This window comes from Squalius cephalus (genome assembly GCF_949319135.1).
Source record: "Squalius cephalus genome assembly, chromosome: 13".
NCBI lineage: Eukaryota > Metazoa > Chordata > Actinopteri > Cypriniformes > Leuciscidae > Squalius > Squalius cephalus.
This window is the reverse complement of record NC_137134.1, coordinates 26,604,916-26,632,308: the sequence shown is the minus strand read 5'-3', so window position 1 is coordinate 26,632,308 and position 27,393 is coordinate 26,604,916. Positions and strand designations below refer to the sequence as shown.

The 27,393-nt window shown below is 36.3% G+C and overlaps 2 protein-coding genes and 1 long non-coding RNA gene across 3 annotated transcripts in view; 2 read left to right on the top strand and 1 right to left on the bottom strand.

Annotated features, from left to right (window-relative positions):
* LOC307169761 (uncharacterized protein) overlaps positions 1-27,393 on the top strand; it is an 87,834-nt gene that overhangs the window by 37,688 nt on the left and 22,753 nt on the right. The window lies entirely within an intron of this gene.
* Positions 241-5,396, top strand: LOC307169797. Its single transcript, XR_013823206.1, has 3 exons — positions 241-606; positions 4,160-4,244; positions 5,201-5,396. It is a non-coding gene; the product is annotated as an uncharacterized lncRNA (long non-coding RNA).
* On the bottom strand, positions 17,238-21,926 carry LOC307169778 (uncharacterized protein). Its single transcript, XM_079890593.1, has 4 exons — positions 21,722-21,926; positions 21,267-21,578; positions 19,276-19,578; positions 17,238-17,545 (listed from the first exon to the last, which is right to left on the bottom strand). The coding sequence occupies exons 1-4, from the start codon at positions 21,759-21,761 to the stop codon at positions 17,373-17,375; spliced, it is 828 nt and encodes a 275-aa protein (XP_079746719.1). The 5' UTR covers positions 21,762-21,926; the 3' UTR covers positions 17,238-17,372.

Sequence of the window (27,393 nt, the reverse complement as noted above, 5' to 3'; positions counted from 1 at the left end):
AACGCCCTAACAGTGAATAATTTAGTTTATAATTGATAAGAATTTCCATTCTCAAAAGAAACATTACGTAGGCAAAGAAGAATTCATCGATATTTGTTTTAAACGATCACTTTTTGGACTAAAAGGTCAAACTGATTTTGTGTCACGGATAATAATCATGAACTCTACGCCGATTTTTGCCTGATTTAATTGATCTGTCATCGTCAATAGAGACAAACTGTTCAGAACTCCCTGTTTTAATGTTGCATGAATAATTGCGAACTCTTGATACGATGTAAAATGATGTTATCTCTACGATATCATGGCCGTAAATCTCAGTGCTCGAGCCTTTGACCTTTCGATTGATGTATCGTTTGTCAACACTCGTTTAATCGTTGATGGTAAAATCGTGCAGTAAATGTAAACTAATAAACTTTGGAACCGGCGATGGTCTCGCGCAAGTTAATGGATTAAAGCGCGCTGACGCGAGATGGGGCAACACTGTTGAGAATATTCAGACCGGAGACCTCACCATCACAAACATCCGAACAGATCAGTCTGGAGATTATAAAGTGGAGATCAACACCAGCAGTATGATCTTACACAAAAAATACAGTATTACTCTTGGTGAGTACATCAAACGTTTTATAATGAGAAAATAATCTATTAGATAATAATGTATCTTATTATTTAGATTATGCCATCACTCTAGTGAGCCGTTCAGATGATTCGATTAACACTAGTTTATACTAAATTAAACATCATTTTAATGTTAAAAACTAACTGGAATTTAATTCAATAATTTGATTCAGAGATGGGCATAAACACATGGGAATGTATTTAAAATACAAAATACTGTGTGGAAAACTGTATTTAAATACAAATACAAAATACTGTGTGAAAAAATGTATTTAAATACAAATACAGTATTTTGTATTTTGAAAATACACAAAATACATGTGAAATTGGCCATCCAGTGCAGGGATAGGTCACAGTGAATGAAGAAACTACACAGGCCTACTGAAGTTTCATTCTTAACCACATCTCTGCCCTTTCTTTCTTTCTTTCTTTCTTTCTTGCAATTACAAATAAACCTATGCAAAATAGCAGCCATTTATATACTTATTTCTGGTTACAATGTTGTTTATTACTTGTGGTGAACACTATTAAAAAATTCATACTGTATGTAAAACTGTGGGAACCTTTTCTACTATCTAGCAAAGAATACGGATGGGCGATATGACCGAAATCTCAATTTTACTTCACAGTAACAATATCATGGTTTCACAATTCTCAATATCAGTTTTGATTCCACAGCATAAACTGAATTTCAAACTCTTTTGAGGTTTTTTATTTTAATTTATTTTTTGCAGGTAGTCTCAATGCTTTTTAAGTAATTTTATGTTTATTTTATATGAAGTTCATTTGTTTCTATAAGTTTATTAAATTAGAAAGTGTATCTAAAATTTAAATTAGAATTAATTTTGATTAATTTGACACTATTTACCCATTTTTTATTATTATTTCTATGTACAATAAAACTAAAAGATGAAGATTTTTGTGGTGTATCATTCATCAGTGTTTGTTTTTCCACTCCAACGTTCCAGTAATTCCTGCCCACTAAAAGCTGCACCGATAAATTTGCTTACCCCACACATAGGCCCATCTATGTAAACGATTTAGAAAAAGTTCCATCAATTCAAACTTTATATCATCGCTATGATATGTAGTGTCATATCACCCAGCCCTAACATGCAGTAATGCTTAAAGGTTGTATCAGCGATTTCAGGCCCAAAAAAGGCCCAAACATAAATTATCACATTCATGTAATCTTTCCTAATGATCCGCTAGTGTTGTACCCCTGAATAGAGGGGCAGAAGATTAATCACAGAACTCGCTTGATGTTTCTCCACTGCGAACTTTGTGTAATCTTTTTGTAACAATTGACATTAAACAGTTCTTTTTCAAATTAGATTCATTGACATCTTTCTTTACATACATTCAACAATTTGTACCGTACACATTTAATTACATGAGTACACTTCTTTATAATAGGCTATTTGAAACCCATAACACTGTAAGGTATACAAAAAAAAAAATACAATAAAGAATTTTACAGTTACCTGAGAATCAACTATTTTAAATCTTTCTCTTTTTAATCATCAATGCATATTAACTATATGGCAAATCAGTCATAAGCACGTAAATGTACTATTTCAACTAGTTATTTTAGCTGAAAATGCATCTGAAATTCTCAATTCACTTTTCATACTCTATACATTCACATTTGTTCAGCAAGTCAACAAATCAGCACTAAATAAACAGAATTACAACTTAAATACAAATATCGAACATACTCGAGCTTCGCGCCATTATATACAATTTTATAAACCTTTAAACACACATTCAAAATAGCTTGACTATAGTGCTGTCAATATTTCATAGATTTTGGTAATTATAAAATACATATTTCAATCTGTCACACTGTTGCCTTTGGCTTGCTCAGTTGGGGATATTTTGGGGATATTTATTTTTATTTTATCAATCAATAAATTCCACAAGAAACAAACCTTGTTGTATTATTTTAATTTAATACTGTGAAGCTGCTTTGATACAATCTGTATTGTGAAAAGCGCTATACAAATATACTTGACTTGACACTAGCTGCCCGCCCCATAAGCATGCCGTCAAAAAAACACGTCTCTGTAGGCAGCCTAGGCTCTGAGATCTGCACACAAAAACAATTGGTTTCACCAACCACTCAAAACCAAAATAAATAGTGGAAAGAGAAAAAATGTCCAGGGTGCTCAAGGAGTTCAAAAAAAGGTTTTTTGAAGGTGCTCTTTGGGGTCGGGAATTCAGTAAAATGTAGTAGAAGGAAATCCAAGGCACTCTTCTTTAGAAAATTTTAAAAAGCCTTTATTGGACTGGCTATTTCATGATAGAAAATTTAAAAGACATTGGGGAAAAAACAACCCACGCATAGCGGCACAAACAGCCTTCTTCAGGGTATGTTTTCCAATCAAACAATTTACTCTTTTATAGATGCTAATTAGAAACACCTGAATGACAAATTACATGCACATACAGAGAAGGTCCACTAGACTAGGAGGTTACATAGCAAAAAAAAAAAAAAAAAAAAACAACTTTAAATACACATACATACATATCTATACATATATACACATACATATACATACACACACGTGTATATACATATACATACACGCCTACATATACTCATATATATATAAAAAAAAAAAAACACACTGTATATACACAAAAGGCATATCACAAAAAGGGAGTGAAATCTATTTCTTCATTCAAACCAGGGTATACTGTGGCCTGTAACTCATATATATAGAATGTTTCTCTATGTAGAAGTAATTTTAATCGGTCACCACCCCGAATGCTCTTTTTGATTGTTTCTAAACCCTCAACCATTAGACCTTCTGGATTACTATTGTGCACATTTTGAAAATGTTTTGCCATAGGGTAATCTAAATTAGCTTTTCTAATGGCATTTTTATGCTGATTGGAAAACATACCCTGAAGAAGGCTGTTTGTGCCGCTATGCGTGGGTTGTTTTTTCCCCAATGTCTTTTAAATTTTCTATCATGAAATAGTGTTCCAACCAATCACAGACAGGGGGAGGGTGTTGTGAGGTTTTGCGCTCGTTAAGATTAGATGAATGTGATCATTTATGTTTGGGCCTGAAATCGCTGATATAACCTTTAAACACATTTGACAAGCTAGTTGATAAAAAACAACAACCGGTCAAGAAAACTGATTGGCTAACGGTATTTTCCCACGTCTTGTCTGTGCTCTTTTATTCTATCATGTTAACTGAAGTGAATAATGCACTATTTTAACTTTAATCAACAATTAGAATTGATCATGACATTCTCACCTTATTCCAAAAGAAATCGCTGATCCAATGCTGAGCTAGTGAATGTGTGAACTAGTTGATGCACAAAATCAATACCCCGATAAAGAGGTTGACTGGCAAAAAGTATTTTATGTATTTTGAAAATACAAAAATACTCATCTTAAATGTATTTAAATACAAATACAAAATACTTTGTGGAAAAATGTATTTAAATACAAATACAAAATAGTATTTTGTATTTCAAATACGTATTTTAAATACATGTATCTGAAATACTGCCCATCCCTGCAGGTCGGTCAGGTGCTGTATCAGGAATATCTGGTGCCAGTGTTGTTCTGATGGTTTGGGCTGTAACTGTTGTTTTACTGCAAGAAGTGTAAGTAACACTGTAAGTATTACATACAAACAACTTGACAAAGAACTTGACACCATTAACACAGAAATATTAAACACAGCACTGATTGTGTGCTGTTTTACTTTAGACAGAACAGCCATTAACACTATAGAGCTGATCAGGGGTGCGTTTCCCGAAAGCATCGTTAGCCAACTATGATCGCAAGTTCCGTCGTTACCAATAGAGTTCAATGGACATTGCGATGAACTTGCGACCATAGTTGGCCAACGATGCTTTCGGGAAACGCACCCCTGGTGTTGTTTTGATCAAAGAACACAATGCTGCTCCATATTTTAGCCATTTAATATTTAGTAATTTACCCCAATAATTGGACACCACTGATTGTTTAATTTAACAAATTGTTATTGACTCCTGAGCCAGTGGTCAGTAAGACCTTTTATATCTGTTAAATCTAACTGTCAGTGTTGCTGTCACTCTCCATTAATTAGCATCATATCAGAAATAAAAGAACAAATATTAATTTAAAGAGATACTCCACTTTAAAATGACAATTCTATCATAATTTACCATTATCCAAATCTCCATGTTGTTTCAATCCTTTATGAATTTCTTTCTTCTGCTGAACAGAAAGGAAGATATTTAGAAGAATATCAGTAACTAGACAGTTTCTGGTCTCATTGACTTCCATAGTATATTTTTTTCCTAAGAAAGAAATTCATACAGGTTTGAAACAACATGAGGGTGAGTATATGATGACAGAATTTTCATTTTAAAGTGGAGTATCCCTTTAAATGAACATTTACAAATAACAACATATTCTCCACAGTGTGTAATACATTAATAATGTAACATTATGGTACAGGTTAATAAACAGAAACAAGTGTAATGCAGGACAACATATAATTATCATCATTTTTATCAACACTACTATTTATTCTTTACTATTTTCATTTTTTAACTTGGCGTTTTTATAACAGGTTTCAGTGAAGATAAAGTGAATCAAACTCAGGATCAGGATGAATAATGAGGAGAATCAACCTGTAATAATCTGTAACAATGTAAACATGGGCTTTGCATGACATACTGATCAGTGTAGATGTATGTAACAATTTTCTTATAGCTTAATACACAAATAGCCTAATTTTTTACATTTTTTTATTGAGTTTTTATGCAAAATCCTTGGGCCGGTTTTGCCGGGAAAATCCAAAGGATGTGACGTTTATACACGCTCTCGAGAGCCTTTCTTCCATTCTGACTCATTAAAGGACAAGTTCGTTATTTTACACTTAAAGCCCTGTTTACAGATCGTTTCTGATGAAATAGAACGGTTAAGATTAAAATTTGGGTGTTCACTGATATGCTCACACAAAAATCGCTGCAAATGATGCTTTCCAACAGGTTTTATCGTAGTTTTTGTCCAACTCCATTGACCTGTGTTAGATGTGCTGTGTGAGGTACAGTATTACTCCGCTGCTTCTTCTTCTGCTTCTTCTGTGTATTCAATTAAAAAGGTGCATTATCGCCACCAACTGGGCTGGAGTGTCTATTATTCAAGCTCTCAACGGAAGAATCTACGGGTGTGAGACGTTTGGAAAAATAGATCCACAGTTTTACAACGAATGGTAAAACACCTGTTGGAAAGCATCTTTTGCAGCGATTTTTGTGTGAGCATATCAGTGAAAACCCCTGACCACTCGGTGAGTTTCACGTCTTTGTAAACGAAAGTTTGATGCGTTTTATGAAGGATTGTTCCAGTGCCCATAGGCTGCCATTATGTAGTTGGGGGGGGGGGGAGCGAAATAAACCTAAAATTCTCGGGACAGCAGCATGTGTCCAAATTTTAATCTTAACCGTTCTATTTCATCATAAACGATCTGTAAACAGGGCTTTAAGTGTAAAATACCGAACTTGTCCTTTAAATGAATGCTTATACAATATTCAGGATAATGCCGAAAGAGCTATTCTGTACTGTAATGTCAATGTGGCATGCAAAGAGAATGAATTAATGTAAACTAGTCTCACCGTATTCTAAGCAAAAAATAAAAAACTTTGCAATGGGTAAATCGGGGCATTGAATCATGATCTGTCTCTTGTCCATCTCGTGCATGAGTGCGATCATGAGCACGAGGAATAGTTTGCTGGCTGCAGTTCACTTAAAGTCCACCAGTGTCACTAAAAACAAGGGTTTCTGAATTCTACGATCACACCGGTGTGATCAATCTTGGCTGGTCCCTGGAGTGTCCGATCACATGATCAACTGCTAAATTCAAATGTACTTTAACGGTTTGGCTGGAGCTGAGTCATCGCTTTCATATATCACTGCTATTCACTGTTTTCAACCACATAATGTTTATTTTAGGTATAAGTACTAGCAAAACAATACATTGAAGCGGCAATAGCAATCTTTTCAATTATAAATTAACGACTTGTTTTATTCATATCAGATACACATTCCACTAGAAACAAACCTTGCTGTATTATTTTAATTTAATACTGTGAAGCTGCTTTGATACAATCTGTATTGTGAAAAGCGCTATACAAATATACTTGATTTGACATTGTGTAGGTAGCCTAACTATAAAAAATGTGGATACACATACTTTAATGTATTTTAGAAGTGGATGAATCGACGTGTTGTAAATCTGACAGATACGATTCACTGAATTGCGGTGCAATCTAATATGGTAGTGTTATAGATCATTATAAAGGTGAAATCTAAAATGACGGTCACCTTATTAAAAGCTCACGCTGGGGGGTCAGCTAGAATATTTAAAATTATGTGTGAAAGGGTTAAAAATTGAAGCTTGTTTTTTGCCACTGAAAAAAAAAAAAAGAAAAAAAGGTAACTGCGACTTTTTATCTCACAATTCGACTTATTTTTCTGCAATTGTTTTTATCTTCCAAATTCTGAATTCTTTACTCAGAATTGTGAGAACTAAAGTCACAATTGCGAGTTAAAAAGTCCAATTCCGAGGAAAAAAACGGAATCTCTCAGAATTGCAAGTTTATACCTCACAATTCTGATTTTATAACTCGCAGTTGCGCCTGCTGAAAAAGAAAAGTCAAAATTGTGAAAGCTAAACTATTGCAATTAAATTAAGTTGCAATTACTTTTTATTCCATGGCGGAAACAAGCTTCCATAGTTATGCATCTTTAACTCTCTAGTGTTTCTGGTAAAAAACTTTTTTTTTTTTAATGTAGCCTATATATTTTTGACATATAAATCATGCTTAATGTTTTTTTTTTTTTTTTTTTTTTTTCTCTGTGTGCCTTACTACTAGAACAAATGAGTGGTATGACAGTGTTTTCTGTTTTATGAACTGACGATGTGAATGTGAATCTGAAATCTTGAAATATGAGCTGAATTCTAAGTGATTATTTGAGACCCATGTGAACTCGAGTACAGATATACTGCTGTTTTATATGATTTTACTGTATTGATTAATATTTCAAACTCTTTTTTTATATTTCAAAATCAAATACAAAAGAAAATGTGATTTTATGAATCCATGATTAATATATATATATTTTATTGATTTTATTGTGGACTTCTGTTTTCTTGTCTTAAATCTGAATCCTTTTCATTATAGTTTTTCTGTATCACAGGTATTTGTAAAGCTCATATATCATAAGTAATCTGAAACTGGTGTTTCTTATAGTGTAATCTTACGATTAGTTGCATGGGGATTTGTGAATGATCTTACAAGTGTAATTTCTGTTTCATTAGTATGTTCATACATGGATCTATGTGCAATTACACAATAAAGCCAATCAATAAAACTAAGACTATTATATGGTGTCAGAGTGAACTGGGTGGATGAATTGCAAGTTTCTGAAATTGACCAAGGCAAAAAGTGCAAGATTTTAACATGTTTTATCAGTAGAAGATGCTCATTTGTTCTTTTACCTTTTTTTTTTTTACTAAATGGGATCTGACTGGCATCAGACTAACACTGATCTATATAATGCAATAAATACTACTAAACAATAAATGTAAGACCAGTTATGATGACTGAAGACCAGGAGTCAAGAGATGCATCAATTGAAGGATTTTTTTTACTGAAGAATAGTTTGCAGTTTCATCAGCAGAAGTCAGCTTCAACACTCAAGGAGTTCATAGGCCGCTCTGCCGTACACACTAATACAGCAGCAATACTCTAACATAGGTCACTAAACTACATCATCATGTCAGGTTGAATGATTCTGATTGGTTAAGGCACAGATAAACAGAAAATGTCCACATATGGGCTGTGAGTCAGAAGAATATCTCCATCGATGATCTGGATGACAGATGGTCATTTTACAGCCCCTGCGTGACAGTAGTTCACCTCAGAACATCCTGTAACAAAAGAGTGCTGACACACACACACACACACACACACACACACAGCTTCTTCAAGGTCAAACATACTGATAACGTACTTTCTCTCAGTAAGAGGTTCAGACAATATTCATCATTATTCTCTTGTGATTGAAGATGAAAAGTAAAGCGAATGTTTTAACAAAGAATCGATGCGTAGGCAACAGGCCTGAGTGACCCCAGTGACCTCGGCTGTCAGGGTCAGCTAGAAGAGTAAATTAGGTTTTTAACACATGCTTTTCTCACATGTGACTTTTTAATTAGTAAATCTCAGAAGCTTGTTGAATTCATTCAAATCATTTGATATTTAGAAGCATAAATATTGATTAGTAACTCATCAAATCACTCAACAGATTTACATTTTCCTACAGAAAGTCGCTCCAGAACAGTGGTCAGCTTTACATATATACCCACATCCCTTCCAAAGATGGTAATACATCCTATAGATATGTTGAGAAATATGTTGTACCATGTGACATACTAAAATAGAATAATTTGTTGCATCAGCATGCTGACCTTTCTTTAAGACCCCAAAAAGTCAAACCAAAGACACACACACAGAGGGAATAATAGTGTACAAATATATAGCTAAATTACTTATTTTCTAAGGCTGATTGAAAATCTCTTCATATACCGATAGCAATCACTATGTTAAGCAGTCTAAATGTATTTTTATAAATATATATCATCTGTGGAAGATGTAGGACCATAAAATGTCGGATTGTGTTCCCTGTCAGTCAATGTGTGTTTGCATACCACTGCGCAGCCTGTTAAAAAAAAGTGCTCAAAAGGAAAGCAGTTGCATCACCTTCCTCACGAGCCAAAATGATTAGTGTGTGCCTTCCCTCCAATCCCGCCTTCTCATTTGAGAAAAAAAAATGGTCGTCCCTCACTCACACTTGAACACTATCAGCTGCGTGTCAAGGGATATAAACTCTGAAGGGTTAAAATTTAAGAATCTATTTCAGATATGCTTCCTTACATAACATCACAGTGAAGAATACTGATTTTAGCTTTTAAGGTTAAGATCTCAGCAAGGTTACAATTCCTGTTTTCTTTAATGGCTCTTCGAGCCCCAGTTTCACTCAGACTGATGGGATTAGCACACGAATGATTCACTGAGAATCTCACCTTTTGTTACCTTAACCTGTATACTCATTTACATGCTTTGTTTGAATTTGTCTCCACCCCCAAAAGTCCCTCCTCCTAAAATGCCTATAAGATAACATGTAAAGTTATGTTAGATCAGATCATGTTGGAAGTACTGCAGCCACGTACAGCGGAGTTCTCAATAAAGAATAACTTCTGTTGAACGTGATCCCAACTGTCTCCTGGTCTCTGCTTCGATGAAAGAAAACTTTACAACAGATGGTGCCGTGACCCGGATGGAGAAGAAGGAAACTCAAAGAATTTTAAGCTCAAAGAACTGCATCTTGAAACTTCAAGCTCAAAGATCTCAACAAAGCTGACTGAGATCCAGACTGAATCTTCTGAATCCAGATTGAAAACTTCAAGCTCCAAAAAGATCTCAAAGACTGAATTTTTCCAGACGGAATCTTTCTCTACAAATGAAAGACTCGGTGAGTTTCACTCCATTAAAAGAACCAATGCAGACCAGTACAAATGTTTTCCTCTGCGCCGTTCAGAGAAGTAGTTAACAAACAGCTGTAGAGTTTGGTTAACTAAAGATGAGCCTCTAAAAAAGTTTTTTTTAGAGATGAAACTGATCCTCTGTTGTTGGCAGGGAAGATTAACAGTTACATGTTAATATTGTGTGTATGCTCTTGCTAGAGAAGACCTATCTGTAAGCTAGAGAATTAGCTTTAGAATTAGATTTAGCCTCATGTGCTAATAAGATTGTACCCTCTGTTTGCAAGACAGTAGAGAGAAGTTTTTTTAGTGTTTGTTTGTGGTAACAAAAATTCACAAAATGTTTAGGAAAAGTACTAGACAGATTACACCTTTTTGGACAGATAGTGAATTCAAGTCTTTGTTATCAGAGCACATGGACTCAATCGTGACTGAGGAAGTCAGATTGAATTTAACAAAGAAATTTGGCATTGATCCAGGCAAAGTTTGGTCAATCGAAGATTGTAAGAAGGTACTAGGAGAAAGTATTCGCAAGAACAGTGTGAAAAGTTGTATCTGTTGTCACAGAGAATTCGGTTTAACCCTAGCTACAGAACAGTCTAAGCGCAACTCCGAGCTAGAGAAACAGATCAAAGAGCTCCGTGCTAGAATATCTTCGTTGACTAAGAAAGTAAACCGCAACAAAGATGCAGAAAAAAACTGATATGGAAGAAGTTAGTCAGCCTGATAACAATTATCCTGACTTAAAAGCTTTCTTTGAAACAAATGTAGCCATCCAATCAGTAACTGATCAGCCTGTAGATTCAGTGCAGGTTTGTGGGGCTAGGAGAAGATCTCAGGGAACTAAAAGTGTTACTCCGAACTCTTCTGTTGTCCAAACACAAGCAGTCAAAACATATTTAGGTCCGAAAGATATTGAGAGAATTGCTGAAAGTTTGCTATCAGTGCAAAGAAATTTTTCTGAGTTTAGGAGAGCATTGTTCAGTAAAATGCATCTTTACGACATGTCGTTGCCGGAAGTCACACCGCTGATGTCACAAATTCTAACTGAATCTGAATTCAACAATTTTGAGTCTGCTGTTACTTCCGAACTGCAACATGTCAGTAAAGGCGATTTGAGAGAAGGTGTTTTGAAAATTTTAAAGAACATTGTTGGACCGAAAGTGGACTGGTTGAAAATTACCAATTGTGTACAAGAGAAAGAAGAAACTGTGAGTGAATATACTGAGAGGTTCTGTCAGGTAGCTGCAGTGTACAGTGGAATTGTAGATACTCCAGAAAAAGTGCTAGGTGATAATGGTCCCCTAGTTCGCGCATGGTTTCAGGGTCTTCTGTCAGAACATAAAAATGCATTGCCTTACTTAGAATTAACATGGTCCAGTAGAACCCTGCAAGACAACTTGGACAGTTTAGCTATTTGGGAAAGAGACTCTGATGTCAAGGCAAGAGTAAAAATTGCAGCAGCATCATTTAAGGTCAATTCAGAGAAACAGAAACGCAAAAGTCCTAGAGAAGCCAGTTGTTCTTACTGTGGCAAGCACGGACATTTTGGAAAAGAATGTAGAAAAAACAAAGATAACTTAAGACAAGTTAACAAGGTTAACCAGCTTCTGCTTAGCCTGCTTGATATTCTGAAGCAGCCCCTCCCCTCCTCGTTAAACTCTTGGGGCAACTTGATACGGTGTTAACCATTTAGGCTGTGATTGCTTAATCTCCCCAGTAACTCACAACAAAGATGAAAGACTTATTTTTGTTTAATAGAACAAAAGGAAAGTGACTGTCACAGCCTTTGTTTGGGGGACATTCAGTATACTCACAGCCTTAAATGTTTATACCACAGAAATATTCCAGTCAGATCCCCATGCTCTATATAATGTCTATTAAGACTGATGTTTCACTGGAGAATGGGAAGTGCCAATTTTCTCACACACTGTACAGTTGTTTCCCCGTTCTACAGGAACAGGATAGGACACACGGTTCAGTGAGGGCCCTGGAAAGAACTGAACGCAACAGGCGTCGGGGGCCAATCCAGGGTGAAGACAACCTCATAGGCCTTCCCCATTATTTAGTCCATCCTTACCTCACTGGTCCATAGGTGTCAAATAAATTAAGAAATAGGGAAAGAATTAAACAACAACCGTAGACTCTGAAAACGATAGAACCATAGTGTTTAAACTGCTACAACCGTAGTGTTTTGAAAAAATACTGCTCTCTGTTTTTCTGTTTTCTGTTTTACAGTGTGCAGATAAAACTTGATGGCTCTCCTGAGACCCATATGCAAAGACCTCCTCACCTGCATATGAAGCCACAACCTCAAGAAAACAACTAGACCCACTGCCGAGCCAACCAACACAGAAGAAAAATACACAACGCAGAGACATATGAAACCTTCAGTCATCCATCGACATGATCAAGACTACAAGCCTGCACCATTACATGAGTGCTGCACCGGGTTAATGTTAAGTTAACCAACAAGCAATTTTGATCTTTCAACAAAATTACACCCCAGATGACTGAAGATAATTCTTCATGGTTCAGAAACTTGTTCACGAGAAAATGAGTTCCAACCATAAAAGAAAATGAAAAATACACAGCGCAGACATATCACGGACCCTAATCGCATGTTTGTTTCTGTGTCAACATGCAATTAGCCTACAGAAAATCAACACAGAACATGTGCGACTTATGGAAGAATGAAGTCCATGCATGAATACTGCTGGTCTGCCGTTTTTTTTGTTTTATTGTGTTACAGGTATGTGTGTATGCCATGATGTCTTCACAAGCTGCATCCTGGTATAAAACATCACCTCAGATTTCCATGAACAAAACTCATGACGGACGAGTCATCAGAGCGACTCTACGTGACAAATGGACTCTACAGGAAACAGACTTCACAGCTATTCAGGGTCCATGGACTTTCAAGACTTCCACTCTTATGCTACATGGTTTTCTGTGTAATCATGTGACATTTTACACCCTGCGTCGCAGGTGTCAACAGTTATGGTTTTGAGAAGAACTATGACACTCATGTAAATCAAGGACACAACACAGAATAAGTTATACGTGCCTGTAACTTTTTCAAGTTACAAGAATTAACTTAAGTGTTTAAATTTGTATTTTGTCGGAGTTTTTTTAAGAACTCTCAAAGAGGGGACTGATGGGTTAAAATTTAAGAATCTATTTCAGATATGCTTCCTTACATAATATCACAGTGAAGAATACTGATTTTAGCTTTTAAGGTTAAGATCTCAGCAAAGTTGCAATTCCTGTTTTCTTTAATGGCTCTTCGAGCCCCAGTTTCACTCAGACTGATGGGATTAGCACACGAATGATTCACTGAGAATCTCACCTTTTGTTACCTTAACCTGTATACTCATTTACATGCTTTGTTTGAATTTGTCTCCACCCCCAAAAGTCCCTCCTCCTAAAATGCCTATAAGATAACATGTAAAGTTATGTTAGATCAGATCATGTTGGAAGTACTGCAGCCACGTACAGCGGAGTTCTCAATAAAGAATAACTTCTTTTGAACGTGATCCCAACTGTCTCCTGGTCTCTGCTTCGATGAAAGAAAACTTTACAACAACTCTCTATCAATATAAGATGTGTATATTTCATTTTATATGAACCAAGTTTTACTGTTGCTTTTATATTATTGGACAATTTTGAAAGATTTTTAAATTCAGTAACGTCACACTCAAGAATGAACAAACTTAATGAAGGCAGCCGAACTACCACAGATAAACCGCTAGCACCCATTTAGGAGCCAAATGAGCCCATAATGAAAACCTAAAAGGGCTTAAATTAGAGCCCACTGTGTCCCATCATGTCTCCCTATGAGCTAACATATGCATATCCATGTGGACACATTTCTCTGGGCCCCATTTGAGTTTTCCTGCAGGGCCCAAGTGACAGCCCATCAAAAACCCACATGGGAATGTTGGCGGGGGCGTTTATCTCATCAGTCTCAACACTAAACACTCCTGAAGAACAAGATTAGATTAGGCCTATAAATCTCTAAAACATCTAAATCATTTTAATGCTTCTTGACTTTATATAACCTATTTAGAACTCACCATCCAGAAGAAAACAACATTAAAGGAGAACTCGGCAACTCTAGCGAACTTTAGTCACTTCTTCGCTGATTTTCCCTTTTGTTGTCGCATGTTTTCCCCACGAGCTCCCCCTACAGCTGTGGGGGGGCGTATATGTCACAACACGGTCGTAAAAAACTCACTTGAGGAGGCCTCCTCCCCCTCTCTACCGCTGCTCATGTGCGTTTGTTTTGATCGGAGCAAGCCAACTGAATCGTGTGGAGCTTTGTCTACTGAGGTGGGTAATCTGGTAATACATCATACATGCGTGTGTGTTTAATGTCGAATTGCCGTAAAGCAATTCGTGTTTCGCGCTCGTTCTCGTTTCTCACAAGACTTCCTATTTCTATCTTGCCGGGACGGTAGTCCCCAAGTTGCAAGGTTGGTTTTCCGCCTGGGAACGCTGGGGGGAGCGGGGAAAGTCACCAATATCACCAGAACAGGTTGTTTAACCATCCAAATGATTTCTAGACAGTTTTATTAAGTTAAAAAAGTTACCAAGTTCTCCTTTAAACAGAACAAAACAGCGTGAATCATTTTCTTTAACTCTTTGAGGTAAATCGTAATATGCTTTATGCCTGAAAAAGCGTGATTTTATGAAACACGACAGAGCCAAACGGGGGAGAGAAACTCTTCAGCCAATCAGAAGACTCATTCAGTCCGCTCGCCTCCTAGGGGTGCGTGTACATGACCGTTCTACTCACTCATAAGAGCAAAGAAGCTTGTGGAAGAAATGTCATCTTTAAGATGTGTGTGACCATCATATGACAGTAAAAGAGCACACACAAACCTTATTCTAATATGGAATTGTATTGGAATGGTAAAGAGTGTTGGGACGTGACAGGAGAGCCTCCACTCAAGGATAAAATATGATGAACAAGTCTAAGAATGTTCCACATATGGTTGAAAATACCATCATTGGCCTAGAAAGATAACATTCTGGGAGTCGAGACTATAAAGGAGGAAAGATGCCTTCACTGTCACACTCTGCAGACACTCTGTGTGTGTGTGTACGACTGCTGGCCTTTTCCTGCAAGAAAATAAACCTCATCAAAGACTATTGGAAATGTTTTCCTCTTATTCAGTGATAGAATTTTGTTAGCCACCACAAGCTCAAATACTGATGTCGTGGCTTAGTTTCACACCCTTTTTTTATTCCTTAGCTTTTAATAACACCGCAAAACAGAAACCTGTGTTTATCACTTGTTTCCAGATACATTTGACACAGCTTCCATTCTCCTAGAGTTGCTGCTGTGTTAATTTTCTTTCCAGAATGTTGCAGCACTGGTTTGGTTCGATCTGCTGTTTTAGATGTCCTGATAAATAAAAGTTGTTCAAGGAGGCACAAAGAGAAAGAATCAGATGTCAGTGTTGCTGGATTTTTTACAATTAATTTGTGTAGAGTGGAAATCAGACTTAATGGAAAATAATGCCTTTGCCCGTTTTTACCCATCAGTCAACTGCACACATGCAATAGTAAACAGGGGCAAGTTTGTCCACTCAACAGAAACCACATTCATTTGGGTCAGTCTGACACTAAACTTACCTGAAATAAACTGGTTTCACTTTGACTCTGAACTTGAGCTGCTAAAGTTTCTAAAGCATTCAGTGGAAACAATGTTTCTTGAATGAGGGTGAAATACACTTTTTTTTTATTTAACTACTGTTTTTAGGGGATATTTAAAGATTATATGTCATTAAATACAATAATCTTAAATGGATATCTGTTCTCTGATCTAAATGTAATGCAGACTGCAGATGGTCTCAGTTCTTGTGGTTATTTCAACATCTTCTCTTCTCTGTGGTTACAGACCCTGTCTAGAAAACAACAGCATTAACAAAACCTCTTGTTTATTTCCAAACCTCACGAAATACACTGAATAGAGTACAATGTAGAACTGACTTGATACAAGTTTACACATTAATTCTTTGTTTGTGTTGTTATTTTCACGTCTCATTTCATATATTTTTTGTCCCTTTGAGTTCCAGACCACATCCTGTAGATCAGGGATTCTCAATCCTGGTCCTCGAGGGCCACTTTCCTGCAGAGTTTAGCTCCAACCCTAATCAAACACACCTGAACCAGCTAATTAAGCTCTTCAGGTTTACTAGAGAGCTAAAGGCAGGTGAGTTTGATCAAGGTTGGAGCTAAACTCTGCAGGAAAGTGGCCCTCGAGGACCAGGATTGAGAACCCCTTCTGTAGATGTTTGACAGTCTCTCAGCAGACACAAACTGACCCTTTAATGTTGTTATCATGTATTAAGTGAGATTTTAAAGATACTTGCTACTAGTATTCAATTCATCATTTCATCATGACATTCTGCATTCTTCTTTGATGTTGAATGAAAATATATTAATATATTTTTTTTCCCTGGTGGGATAACAGTGTTGTGCAATTTTATTATTTATTTGTTGTATGGTTCTGTCTCATCATTTAAAAACAACTGAAACTACATTTAGTATTTTTAACAACACTGCATTCAGTCAGAGTTTTTTTACTCAGACCTCAGATGCGCTTGTCTTGCAGATGAAGCTTATGGAGTGACTGAACATGAACTGATACATCATGTTGCTTATAATTCCAGTGGAATGTATGAGGTCCCAGTTTAGGGGATTGTGGGCCCTTACTTTTACTTTATTTAAAAATGTATGGTTCTTCAGCTTCTTCCTAAAATGTAATCTTATTTAAACACTTAAATTTTAAATTCACTAAATTTCATTTTGTCATAATTAACTAAGGGACAATCAAAAGCAGTGGTATTACCATAATAGACAACAACGAGGGCATATTTTTTCTTCTTCAAAGTGGGTAATATTGGGACAAACTCGCCCACCAAGTTGGGACAGGTGCTCATCAATGTCTGTTTTAAAATCAAGTTTTACTTCTCTGTATGGTTCCAGTAGAGCTACAAATAGAACATATTTTTTTAATTTGACCAAAAAAAAATAAAAAATCATACACAAAAATCTGAAATCAGTATTTTATTTTAAGCACAGCATGTTTATAGTTCTATTTCAATTTTGGTATTTTAAACATAGCATTTAAAAACACTGAATCCATTCTTTTGTAAAAAAGACAAAAGTAAAAAAGAATCATCAAGAATCAAAAAGAAGTATCAGATCCATCATTGTGGGTCTGATGTCTCTCCAGTTCAACTCTTCTTAATCTGATGTCATAAACCAGCACAATGAAAGCAGCCGAAGCGGCCACGCCCACCAGAGCAGTGACGACCAATCGGATCACAGCTTCAGTCCCTCCAAAATAATGGACTTCATCTGAAGAGAGAAATTAAGCACAGAAAAAGGGTTTTTTTTTTTTGACTCAGTAAATATAGACTAATATAATACTAATGTACCGTGACAGAGATTGGATGAGTAAATACAGTGGGGAGAACAAGTATTTGATACACTGCCGATTTTGCAGGTTTTCCCACTTACAAAGCATGCAGAAGTCTGTCATTTTTATCACAGGTACTCTTCAACTGTGAGTGACCGAATCTAAAATCCAGAAAATCACATTGTATGATTTTTAAGTAATTAATTTGCATTTTATTGCATGACATAAGTATTTGATACATCAGAAAAGCAGAACTTAATATTTGGTACAGAAACCTTGGTTTGCAATTATAGAGAACCTATACGTTTCCTGTAGTTCTTGACCAGGTTTGCACACACTGCAGCAGGGATTTTGGCCCACTCCTCCATACAGACCTTCTCCAGATCCTTCAGGTTTTGGGGCTGTCGCTGGGCAATACGGACTTTCAGCTCCTCCAAAGATTTTCTATTGGGTTCAGGTCTGGAGACTGGCTCGGCCACTCCAGGACCTTGAGATGCTTCTTACAGAGCCACTCCTTAGTTGCCCTGGCTGTGTGTTCCGGGTTGTTGTCATGCTGGAAGACCCAGCCACCACCCATCTTCAATGCTCTTACTGAGGGAAGGAGGTTGTTGGCCAAGATCTCGCGATACATGGTCCCATCCATCCTCCCCTCAATACGGTGCAGTTGTCCTGTCCCCTTTGCAGAAAAGCATCCCCAAAGAATGATGTTTCCATCTCATGCTACACGGTTGGGATGGTGTTCTTGGGATGTTACTCATCATTCTTCTTCCTCCAAACACAGCGAGTGGAGTTTAGACCAAAAAGCTCTATTTTTGTCTCATCAGACCACATGACCTTCTCCCATTCCTCCTCTGGATCATCCAGATGGTCATTGGCAAACTTCAGCCGGGCCTGGACATGCTTCGGCTTGAGCAGGGGGACCTTGCGTGTGCTGCAGGATTTTAATCCTTGACGGCGTAGTGTGTTACTACTGGTTTTCTTTGAGACTGTGGTCCCAGCTCTCTTCAGGTCATTGACCAGGTCCTGCTGTGTAGTTCTGGGCTGATCCCTCGCCTTCCTCATGATCATTGATGCCCCACGAGGTGAGATCTTGCATGGTGCCCCAGACCGAGGGAGATTGATCGTCATCTTGAACTAATTCTATTTTCTAATAATAGCGCCAACAGTTGTTGCCTTCTCACCAAGCTGCTTGCCTATTGTCCTGTAGCCCATCCCAGCCTTGTGCAGGTCTACAATTTTATCACTGATGTCCTTACACAGCTCTCTGGTCTTGGCCATTGTGGAGAGGTTGGAGTCTGTTTGATTGAGTGTGTGGACAGGTGTCTTTTATACAGGTAACGAGTTCAAACAGGTGCAGTTAATACAGGTAATGAGTGGAGAACAGGAGGGCTTCTTAAAGAAAAACGAACAGGTCTGTGAGAGCCGGAATTCTTACTGGTTGGTAGGTGATCAAATACTTATGTCATGCAATAAAATGCAAATTAATTATTTAAAAATCATACAATGTGATTTTCTGGATTTTTGTTTTAGATTCCGTCTCTCACAGTTGAAGAGTACCTATGATAAAATAACAGACCTCTACATGTTTTGTAAGTAGGAAAACCTGCAAAATCGGCAGTGTATCAAATACTTGTTCTCCCCACTGTAAATAACATCACCGCTAACGTACCTGAACACAACTGACAGAGATCGGTAATGCAGACGTGTTTGGTCTGGTTGCTGAGAGGATTGTTCACCACACATCTGTAAGTGTTGTTATCCTGATATTCCACCTCCAGAGGAAGAGAGAGACTGATGCTGAGATCAGACACACTGATGCTGGACAATACACTGGTTCCTTTGTACCAGGAGAGATTAACCCTGATCACATCCATCACTGAACACCGCAGCACACATGTTGGGCTTGATGAACTTTCTGATGATGAAGAACACTGTGAAATGACACTGCTGATGACAGGAATGGGTACAGGAGCTGCAAAACATGAAATAACAAAAATAAATGCAGGGGTTCCTGGAGCCTCCCAAAACAGCACATCTTCATCCTTCATCAGCGCTGAATTAAGTTTCAGACTAGTGGAAGTGAGGTGTGCTTATAGTGTCTTAATAGAGTATAGCGCTAATTACACACATAATTTTTGTTTTATTAGATGAGCTATGCATACACATTTTAAATGGATTTATATCTACAATATTTAACGACAATACTTTTAAATAAGACAAGATGGCTTTGTATGATGAACAGATTGAATTTCGGCTTTTATTCATCAACGCACACATCAGTTAACACACAAAAGTGCGCATTGACGGCACATATCGACCACTAAGGGGGCGCTCGCGAGCACCCTTTTGAAGCCTAAAATGAGACACCTTACGGTCTCATAGACTTAATGGACACACGGCAGCCATTTTTAAGTCCACAAGATTGTGGCTGCGACCGAAGTTGCATACTCTCTTGAGTACTTCAGAAAAAGGTATGTTCTATAGCCTATACGAATTTGTGTAGTTACTGACACAAATAGTATGAGTACTAGTACTACAGTATTAGACACTGTAGTATGAAGGTAATCCAGATGTAGATTGTTCTCGCGTGTCAAGCAGGTTCGTTTGAGCTTCTGTGTTCCCTGATCAATAAAATGAGAATTATGTCGATTTAATAGGCTATTTTTATCATAACAGAAAGATTACAGAAATTAAAGGAATATTATTGTTTAGGTTAGTTACACCTAATTCTACTTTACTTTTCAGTGCTGTTTGATTGATTACTCATATTTATTGCCAAGGCTGTCTGTACTTTATAACTCTATCATAAACAATAAAAGATACAGAATACCGATTTGTAAATTAGCTCACCAAATCTTGACAGAAATATTAAAGACACCTCACTGTTGGTTTTGTTTTCTTATACTTTTTGTTGTTGTTGTTGTTTCTTCTCATTTGTAATTGTTTCTTTGTGGGTATTTGCATTTAAGGTAGGCTATATGCTATATTTTTTTATGCTCCGGCCTGAGGCTGGTGCTGCGGGTCTGCATCTGGATACTGAACAGTGGGTAGGCCTATAAAACGCGCGTATTTCCACCAATAGTTTAGGAATTATAAAAACGTTCTTCCAGTGATAAAGATCGAGCCTTGTGTCTCCAAGCGAGAAAAGTGAATGATTGTGGAGGCTTTTCAATACGGTGTACGTTGTGGCCATCTGGTGGTCAAATAATGAATATCACCTTCGTGTCTGGCCAATTGAAATGAAACAATTATTTTAGCCGTACAGGAGGAGAAGGCTACAGCATAAAAAGTAGGCTATATGTAGATGTAATGTCCAATATAAAAACCATCTTGAAAAATGTATAATTTTGAGAACGATTTAGTGTCATTTACAATATGAAAAAGGACATTAGGCTATATGAAGAGTTCATATGCAAAAAGCCTTTAAGTGCCATCTGAAATTTTCTTCTAGAATGATCATTTTTATCAAGCTCGTTTATTTAAGTTCAGTAATTTCACTTAAATGGCAATGAAAAGTACCTATTAATTGTCATTTAAGTGAAATTACTGAACTTAAAAATACGAGCTTGATAAAAATGATCATTTAGAGAAGAAAATTTCAGATGGCACTTAGAGGTTTTTGCATCTGAACTCTTCATATATTAATTATACTACACCTACCGTAAACAGTAACACTGAACGTCTTTATTAACTCCTTGTTATTGATAATTGTACTAAATTTATAGACTCCAGTGTCTGTGGTTCTGGTGTCGTTGATGGTGAGAGATCCATTTCTCTCCAGCTTCAGTCTGTCTTTGAATCTCTCATCATCATACTTTGGATTCTCCAAGTTAATTGTGTAAGCTATGCGACTGGTGTCAAACCTCCACTCGATCTCATCTGTCAACTGTATTTCAGAAACTTTCGAGTCCAGAGTGACAGAGTCTCCCAGCATTACTGACTGAACTTCATGTGATTCAACCTGAAAAACACCTGCAGAACGAGATTACACGGCTTAAATATTTAAATCATGTAAATCTTCTTACCGTAAGAAGAAGTGTGTAGTAGCCTGATATGTAACTACGTTGTGATAGGCCTAATGTTAACATTGTATGAAAAACAGATTTATAACTTACCAAGACACAACAAAACGAGCAAAACAAACGTGCCAATCATTTTCGCAGAGTCTCAAATTGTCACATAACAAGTCTGAAAATTTGATGTTATTTTAAGATAATGAATGTTTTTTCTGTTGTTGTTGTTGTTGTTGTTGTTGTTGTTGTTGTTGTTGTTAAGTGAATGTTTCACAGATCCGCTTCATTCTCCAACACTCTGCACTCTGCCACCGTTATGTGCGCGTGAGTGTGCAACAGTTGGTGACGTAGACAAATGCTCAAACATTGAGAGAGAGTTTCACAGCTCTTGGTCCGGCTAAAGAAATCCACCAGTTCATTAAACTTCTAAGAAGGTTAATAAAACTGACATTGTAAATAGTTTGCATCCAATTGTAATTGTGCAGCAAGGAAGCTGGTAATAGAGGACACTTTATATATAATGAAGGACACACTATCTAAAATTATTAATAATTATTAGCAAGTACTACAAAAATATATGAGCAAATCTCTGTGTGCAACAATTTTAGCTTTCCAAAAAGTAAGCTGTTGATGATCATCTGTTGGAAGTGGAAATCTACAGGAAAATAATTCCCATGTTTCTTTTGTTTCTTGCTGTTTTGAAGGGAAGTCAAACCATGAGATGCATAGATGAAGAAGATGCCCTTCATACACACTAAATATGCAAACCCACACATCCTGTGAGGTATTTTTCAGTTCACTTCTAATTTCACACTTCTTTTTCTTATCCCTTTAGGTTTGAATAGTCAACCTGCAGCCTAATCATTTAGAGTTGTTTTAAGATAAAGATTCTGTATTGGATGTAAATAATCTTTAAAAGATATCTGTTCTCTGATCTGAAGCTAATGTTTGCAGATGGTCTCAGTTCTTGTGGTTTATTTTCAGCATCTTCTCTTCTCTGAGGTTATAGGCTCTATCTCGAGAATAACAGAGATACTCTCCCTCATTTCCAAACCTCACAGAAAAAGATCAATGGACAGAGGAACTGTCTTGACTCAAGTTTACACTTTAATTCTGTTTGTGTGGTTATTTTCTCATACTGACTGAACTTTAGTTTGGTCATTTTGAGTTCTCATAGATCACATCCTGTAGATGTTTGACAGTAGATCTGTCTCAGCGGACACAAACCCTTAGACCCTTAATGTTCTTAGAGTTACTTAAACACTGCTTTATTCTTGTATTTAATTGCATACTAGTATTGAAATCATCACTTTGTTGTGACATTCTGCATGTTTTTTCTTCCATCCATCCATCAGTTCTCCATAACGCTTATCCTATGGGTCTGTAGTGGATTTTTCCCCTAAACCCAACTATCTAGCGTCTTCATGCAGGCTGCATTACATAATTTCCCCACTATTTGATTGGTTCTTCATATGCAAACCCCTCTGTTACAATAGGTAAAGCAAACTTTGTTTTAATAATGTCTTCTTTTGCTAATCACAAGATTCTAACAGACTGTCTAGTTTCATTTCCCAAACTGTGTTATTTTTACACACATACGCACGCACACACTCAAAGACACAATATTTTCATTGGTTTCGTACAGTACATCCTGTTCAAATGTTAGATGTTGAATAAGGTTAGATGTTAGAAACATGGTTAGTTTAATATACAGTTTAAAATTTATACGATTCACATTAGCATCTTGGGCAGTAGACAGAGGAAACACTCTGGACAAGTGGCAAGTCCATAGCAGGACTCTTTTTGTTGTTTTACATTGTTTATGGTAATTACAGTATTAAACTAAATATAGGCCCAAAAAATATGTCAAGAAAACTTAGCATATTATGGCTTGTAGCTTAATTTGTTGTGGGACACCACTTTTGTATATTTTTGTTGTATTGTTATTATTGTCTTATTTTTTACATTTTTAAAGCGTTTCATGCATTTAGACATACCACTATCATCAGTGACGTACTGATGTCGACCTCTGCAGTCACGCTCACCAAAGCAGAGGGGGCTTTCTTTCTTTCTTTCTTTCTTTCTTTCTTTCTTTCTTTCTTTCTTTCTTTCTTTCTTTCTTTCTTTTCCTTAGGATAAAAGACTGTTTGGACCGCTTTTAAATAGTGTGATGATGTAACTCGCAGAAATCACGTGACCTGGTCGGTTTGCTACGAGCCCATCATCATCCTGCATCACTTCTATCATTCAGTTTGGATGCGGTCGGCAGCGACATCAGTGTGAGGAATATGTTCTTCCTTTTTGGGTCTTTATTGCTCGTGGACGGTGAGTCACGTTCATTTCCATTAATTCAACACTTTCGGTTTCAATCGCTTTCAATATAAACCGTAAACAGAAAATGCGCATTTGCTCTTGTCATCTAATTTGCTTGTATCACCATTGTTTCTTAACAAACGGCTATAACTTTTCTACAAATAGACGTTGTGAAAAATCATAATGTGAAAGTGACAACGCAATTATAAAGGTATTTTGGGGGGTAAGTTGTTCGTGCATGCGTGTTTGGTAGTGAACACTAGAGAGCGCTGACGACCTGTAATTTTCTGCACAACACTATTTTTTATCTATGTATTTATTTGTGAATAATAACAATAAGCTTATATTGGCTACTGTTTTAGCGGAATGCAAAATACAGATCTCAAGTAGGCCTAAATCTCTTAAAAGTGTCTCTCTCTTTCCTGTCGGTCGGTTATGGGTGCGGCTCAGAATCGACCATCAGCAGGTGCACATTAATAACTTCTTATTTATTCAGTCAGATATCTCTGAAACATATTTTAATATGGATTACTTAAATTTGCGGTATTCAGTGTCACTAGGAGAGTGGGGGTACAACGTAACTCTCAGTTTGTTTAAATCTACTTAGGGTTCAGAGTATTTATTTTCCCCCACATTAATTCCACACGTCTAGTACAATTATGTTTTTTTTTTTTTTTTTTTTTTATTAATACAGTGCTTTTTTTCTTTTCTTGGTGGCCTATAGCCTACCCTGAAAGAATGGAAGTGAAATGTGACAACATGCCCCATAGGTGGGGTACATTGTAACATGACCACGTGACAGCTTAAAACAAGACAAACTGAATTATTTTCTCAATAAAATACAATTATTAACTTTTTCATACAAAATATTGGCATTTTTTAATAATGAATCCATTTAAATAAGTTTGACAACGAACACAGAAAACACACCTATACAACATAGTTCAAAACATAATAATAATTAATATTTTCTGAACATTGACACTCAGTCTTATTCACCTTTTTCTCATGGTTTCTAAACAGAATTCATAAATGTATATAATAGAATCATAGTTATAATAGGGGCACAATGCAACGCAGTGTGACAACATGCCCCAGCTGCACAACTGGGATTTAAACCCGCTTGTGTCTTCTGTTGGTTAGATCAGCATTAAAGAACCATATCAACTGTTAAATAACATATTGGAGATTCAAATAATATCATATTTGTCTAATTTTAAATAAACACAAAAAATAGAGATGAAAAATTAACATAAATAGCCTAAGAAATATACTTTTGCTATGGATTAACAAATGTTCAGTGATGTCTTCCAAAGACTTCAGAATTTGGGTGTAATTCTTTTCTCTATATAGTGTTGATATGGCAACTAGTAAATACACTAAGTTTTGTAATGCTAGCATGTGTGGAAGTATTTAAAACAACTGTGTTACAACTAGCCCCGCGTTAGTTTGTGCCCCGCTCTCCCCCTGTAGTCTACACCAGAAATACTTGCATCTCTTTATCAAGCTTGTCTTTATTATCACTATTTGCCTCTAAAGTAACACTGTTGTTACAGCCTGTTTCTGAAACAGTGGGTCGGATTGGTTTGAATTATTGTGCTAAGTTTTACTTTCAGAAATATTATGCAAAAAAAACCCCACCTTTATTTCATATAAAATATTTTGATTAAAAAATGTAAACAAATGGGAAACATTTTAATTCAAAATACTACAATTTGTAAAAAAAATATATAGAAGAAATAGACTGTGATGGAAAAAAAAATATGAGATTGGAGATAAAATGAGTCTAAATATTTTGCAAATGTTTTCGCTCGCAAAACATTTGTAAATCTTTTTTGAGCCAAATTCCTGAAATTTTACTTTTACTTTTGTTCTGTAAATTCTATATTTTTTGTGACTCACAACTTCTACTGTCATCTGAGGATGCTGGTGCTCATGCACGACTGTGATTAAACTCCTGTTCTTCATTTCTAAGTTAAACTGATAGTGTTTGAACTCACCACAAATTACAACACTCTCTGGTCTCCCCTAGCTATGTGGAATTTTAAAACATCCTTTATGGATATACATTATCTGACTAATGCCATTCCAGTATAAGAAACATTTAACATTTTAACAATAACAATTTATTTTGGTTCATTGCATTTTTTTAATCCAGTTCTTCCAGGCTGCACTTTTAATTTTACTTATTTATTTTGCGTGTGTTTTTGTGTTTTGTTTGAGTGTTGCATGTGATCTTCCACATACAGCCACATACGTTTTACAATTTATGTCTTATGTTGAAATTACAAGTCACGTCAGGATAATTATCAGGAGACACTGATGTAAGTGTGAAATGGAGGTTGGCTACATTTAAAACAATATCCTTAGGAGACTAGTGTATAAAATGTAAAGTGTGTTTTATGGTAAATAGTTATTTGAAATGGGTATTGGGGAAATTAACTTTTAAAAGCATGTTTAGAGTCAGCAAAAGCCAGTATCAAACTATATCTAGAAAACTAAATAACAGCAGAGTCACACAGCAGTGATACAGACTCAGTTCTGGATTCTCTCTGTTTCAGTCACACAGAGAGCACTTCAGTACAATAATGAAAAAACACTGTGTAACAGGGTAAATTCACTCTAACATTTGCTGCACTGCAAAAAATGCCAGGATTGATCAAGAATTAACATCTTTAATTTATCTTTTCCCCACCAGGTGTGTTTGGTGTTGATGTGACAGTGACAGTGATGGAGGGAGATTCTGTCACTCTAAACCCTCAAACTGAAATACCAGAAGGAGAAGATGCTTCAGCTCAGTGGAAGTTTGGTGATTTAATCATAGCTCGAATTAATAAAGCAGCTGGACTCTTCAATACATCTGAGGGTGATAATGTGGGATTCAATGGCAGACTGAAGCTGGATCATCAGACTGGATCTCTGACCATCACAAACACCAGAACTGACCATACTGGACGCTATACACTAAAGATCAAGAGCAGAACTGAGACATCCAAAATATTCAGTGTTACTGTCCGCGGTGAGTAACTCAAGTCTTACAATCTGATAACTGGATTCAAATCTAGATTCATTTCCTGAGAACAGTTTAGATTATGTGGAATAATCAGAGGTTTATTCTTCAAAACCTGTTGTTGTTGTTGTTTTTGTGAATCAAAAAAGCAGCTATGAGTGCAAGTTAAGAGAATAATGTGTAAAAAATGAAATATGTGTAAAATAAATATTTATTCTTCAGAGATTTACAGCAAAGAGGAATCCAGAGTTATTTTCACAACTTTAAAAAGAAGAAACAAGAGGCATAGAAATTACCATATCCTATTTTATTGTGTTAAATGTTGTTTTGTTTAATCTCTCTTTTACATTACTTCCTTTTATATATTTAATCTTCCTGTATCCACTTGAAATGAAGGGATGTTAAACAACAGCAACAAAGCTCACACAGATTAGAGTTATTGCTATAGGTA

Coding starts and splice junctions, on each gene's coding strand:
- LOC307169778 (XM_079890593.1), bottom strand. CDS start 21,761: ATGATTGGCACGTTTGTTTTGCTCGTTTTGTTGTGTCTTG. Junction 21,579..21,721: donor GCTCGTTTTGTTGTGTCTTG/GTAAGTTATAAA, acceptor CTCGTTCTGCAG/GTGTTTTTCAGGTTGAATCA. Junction 17,546..19,275: donor TCTCTGTCAGTTGTGTTCAG/GTACGTTAGCGG, acceptor TTCTCTCTTCAG/ATGAAGTCCATTATTTTGGA.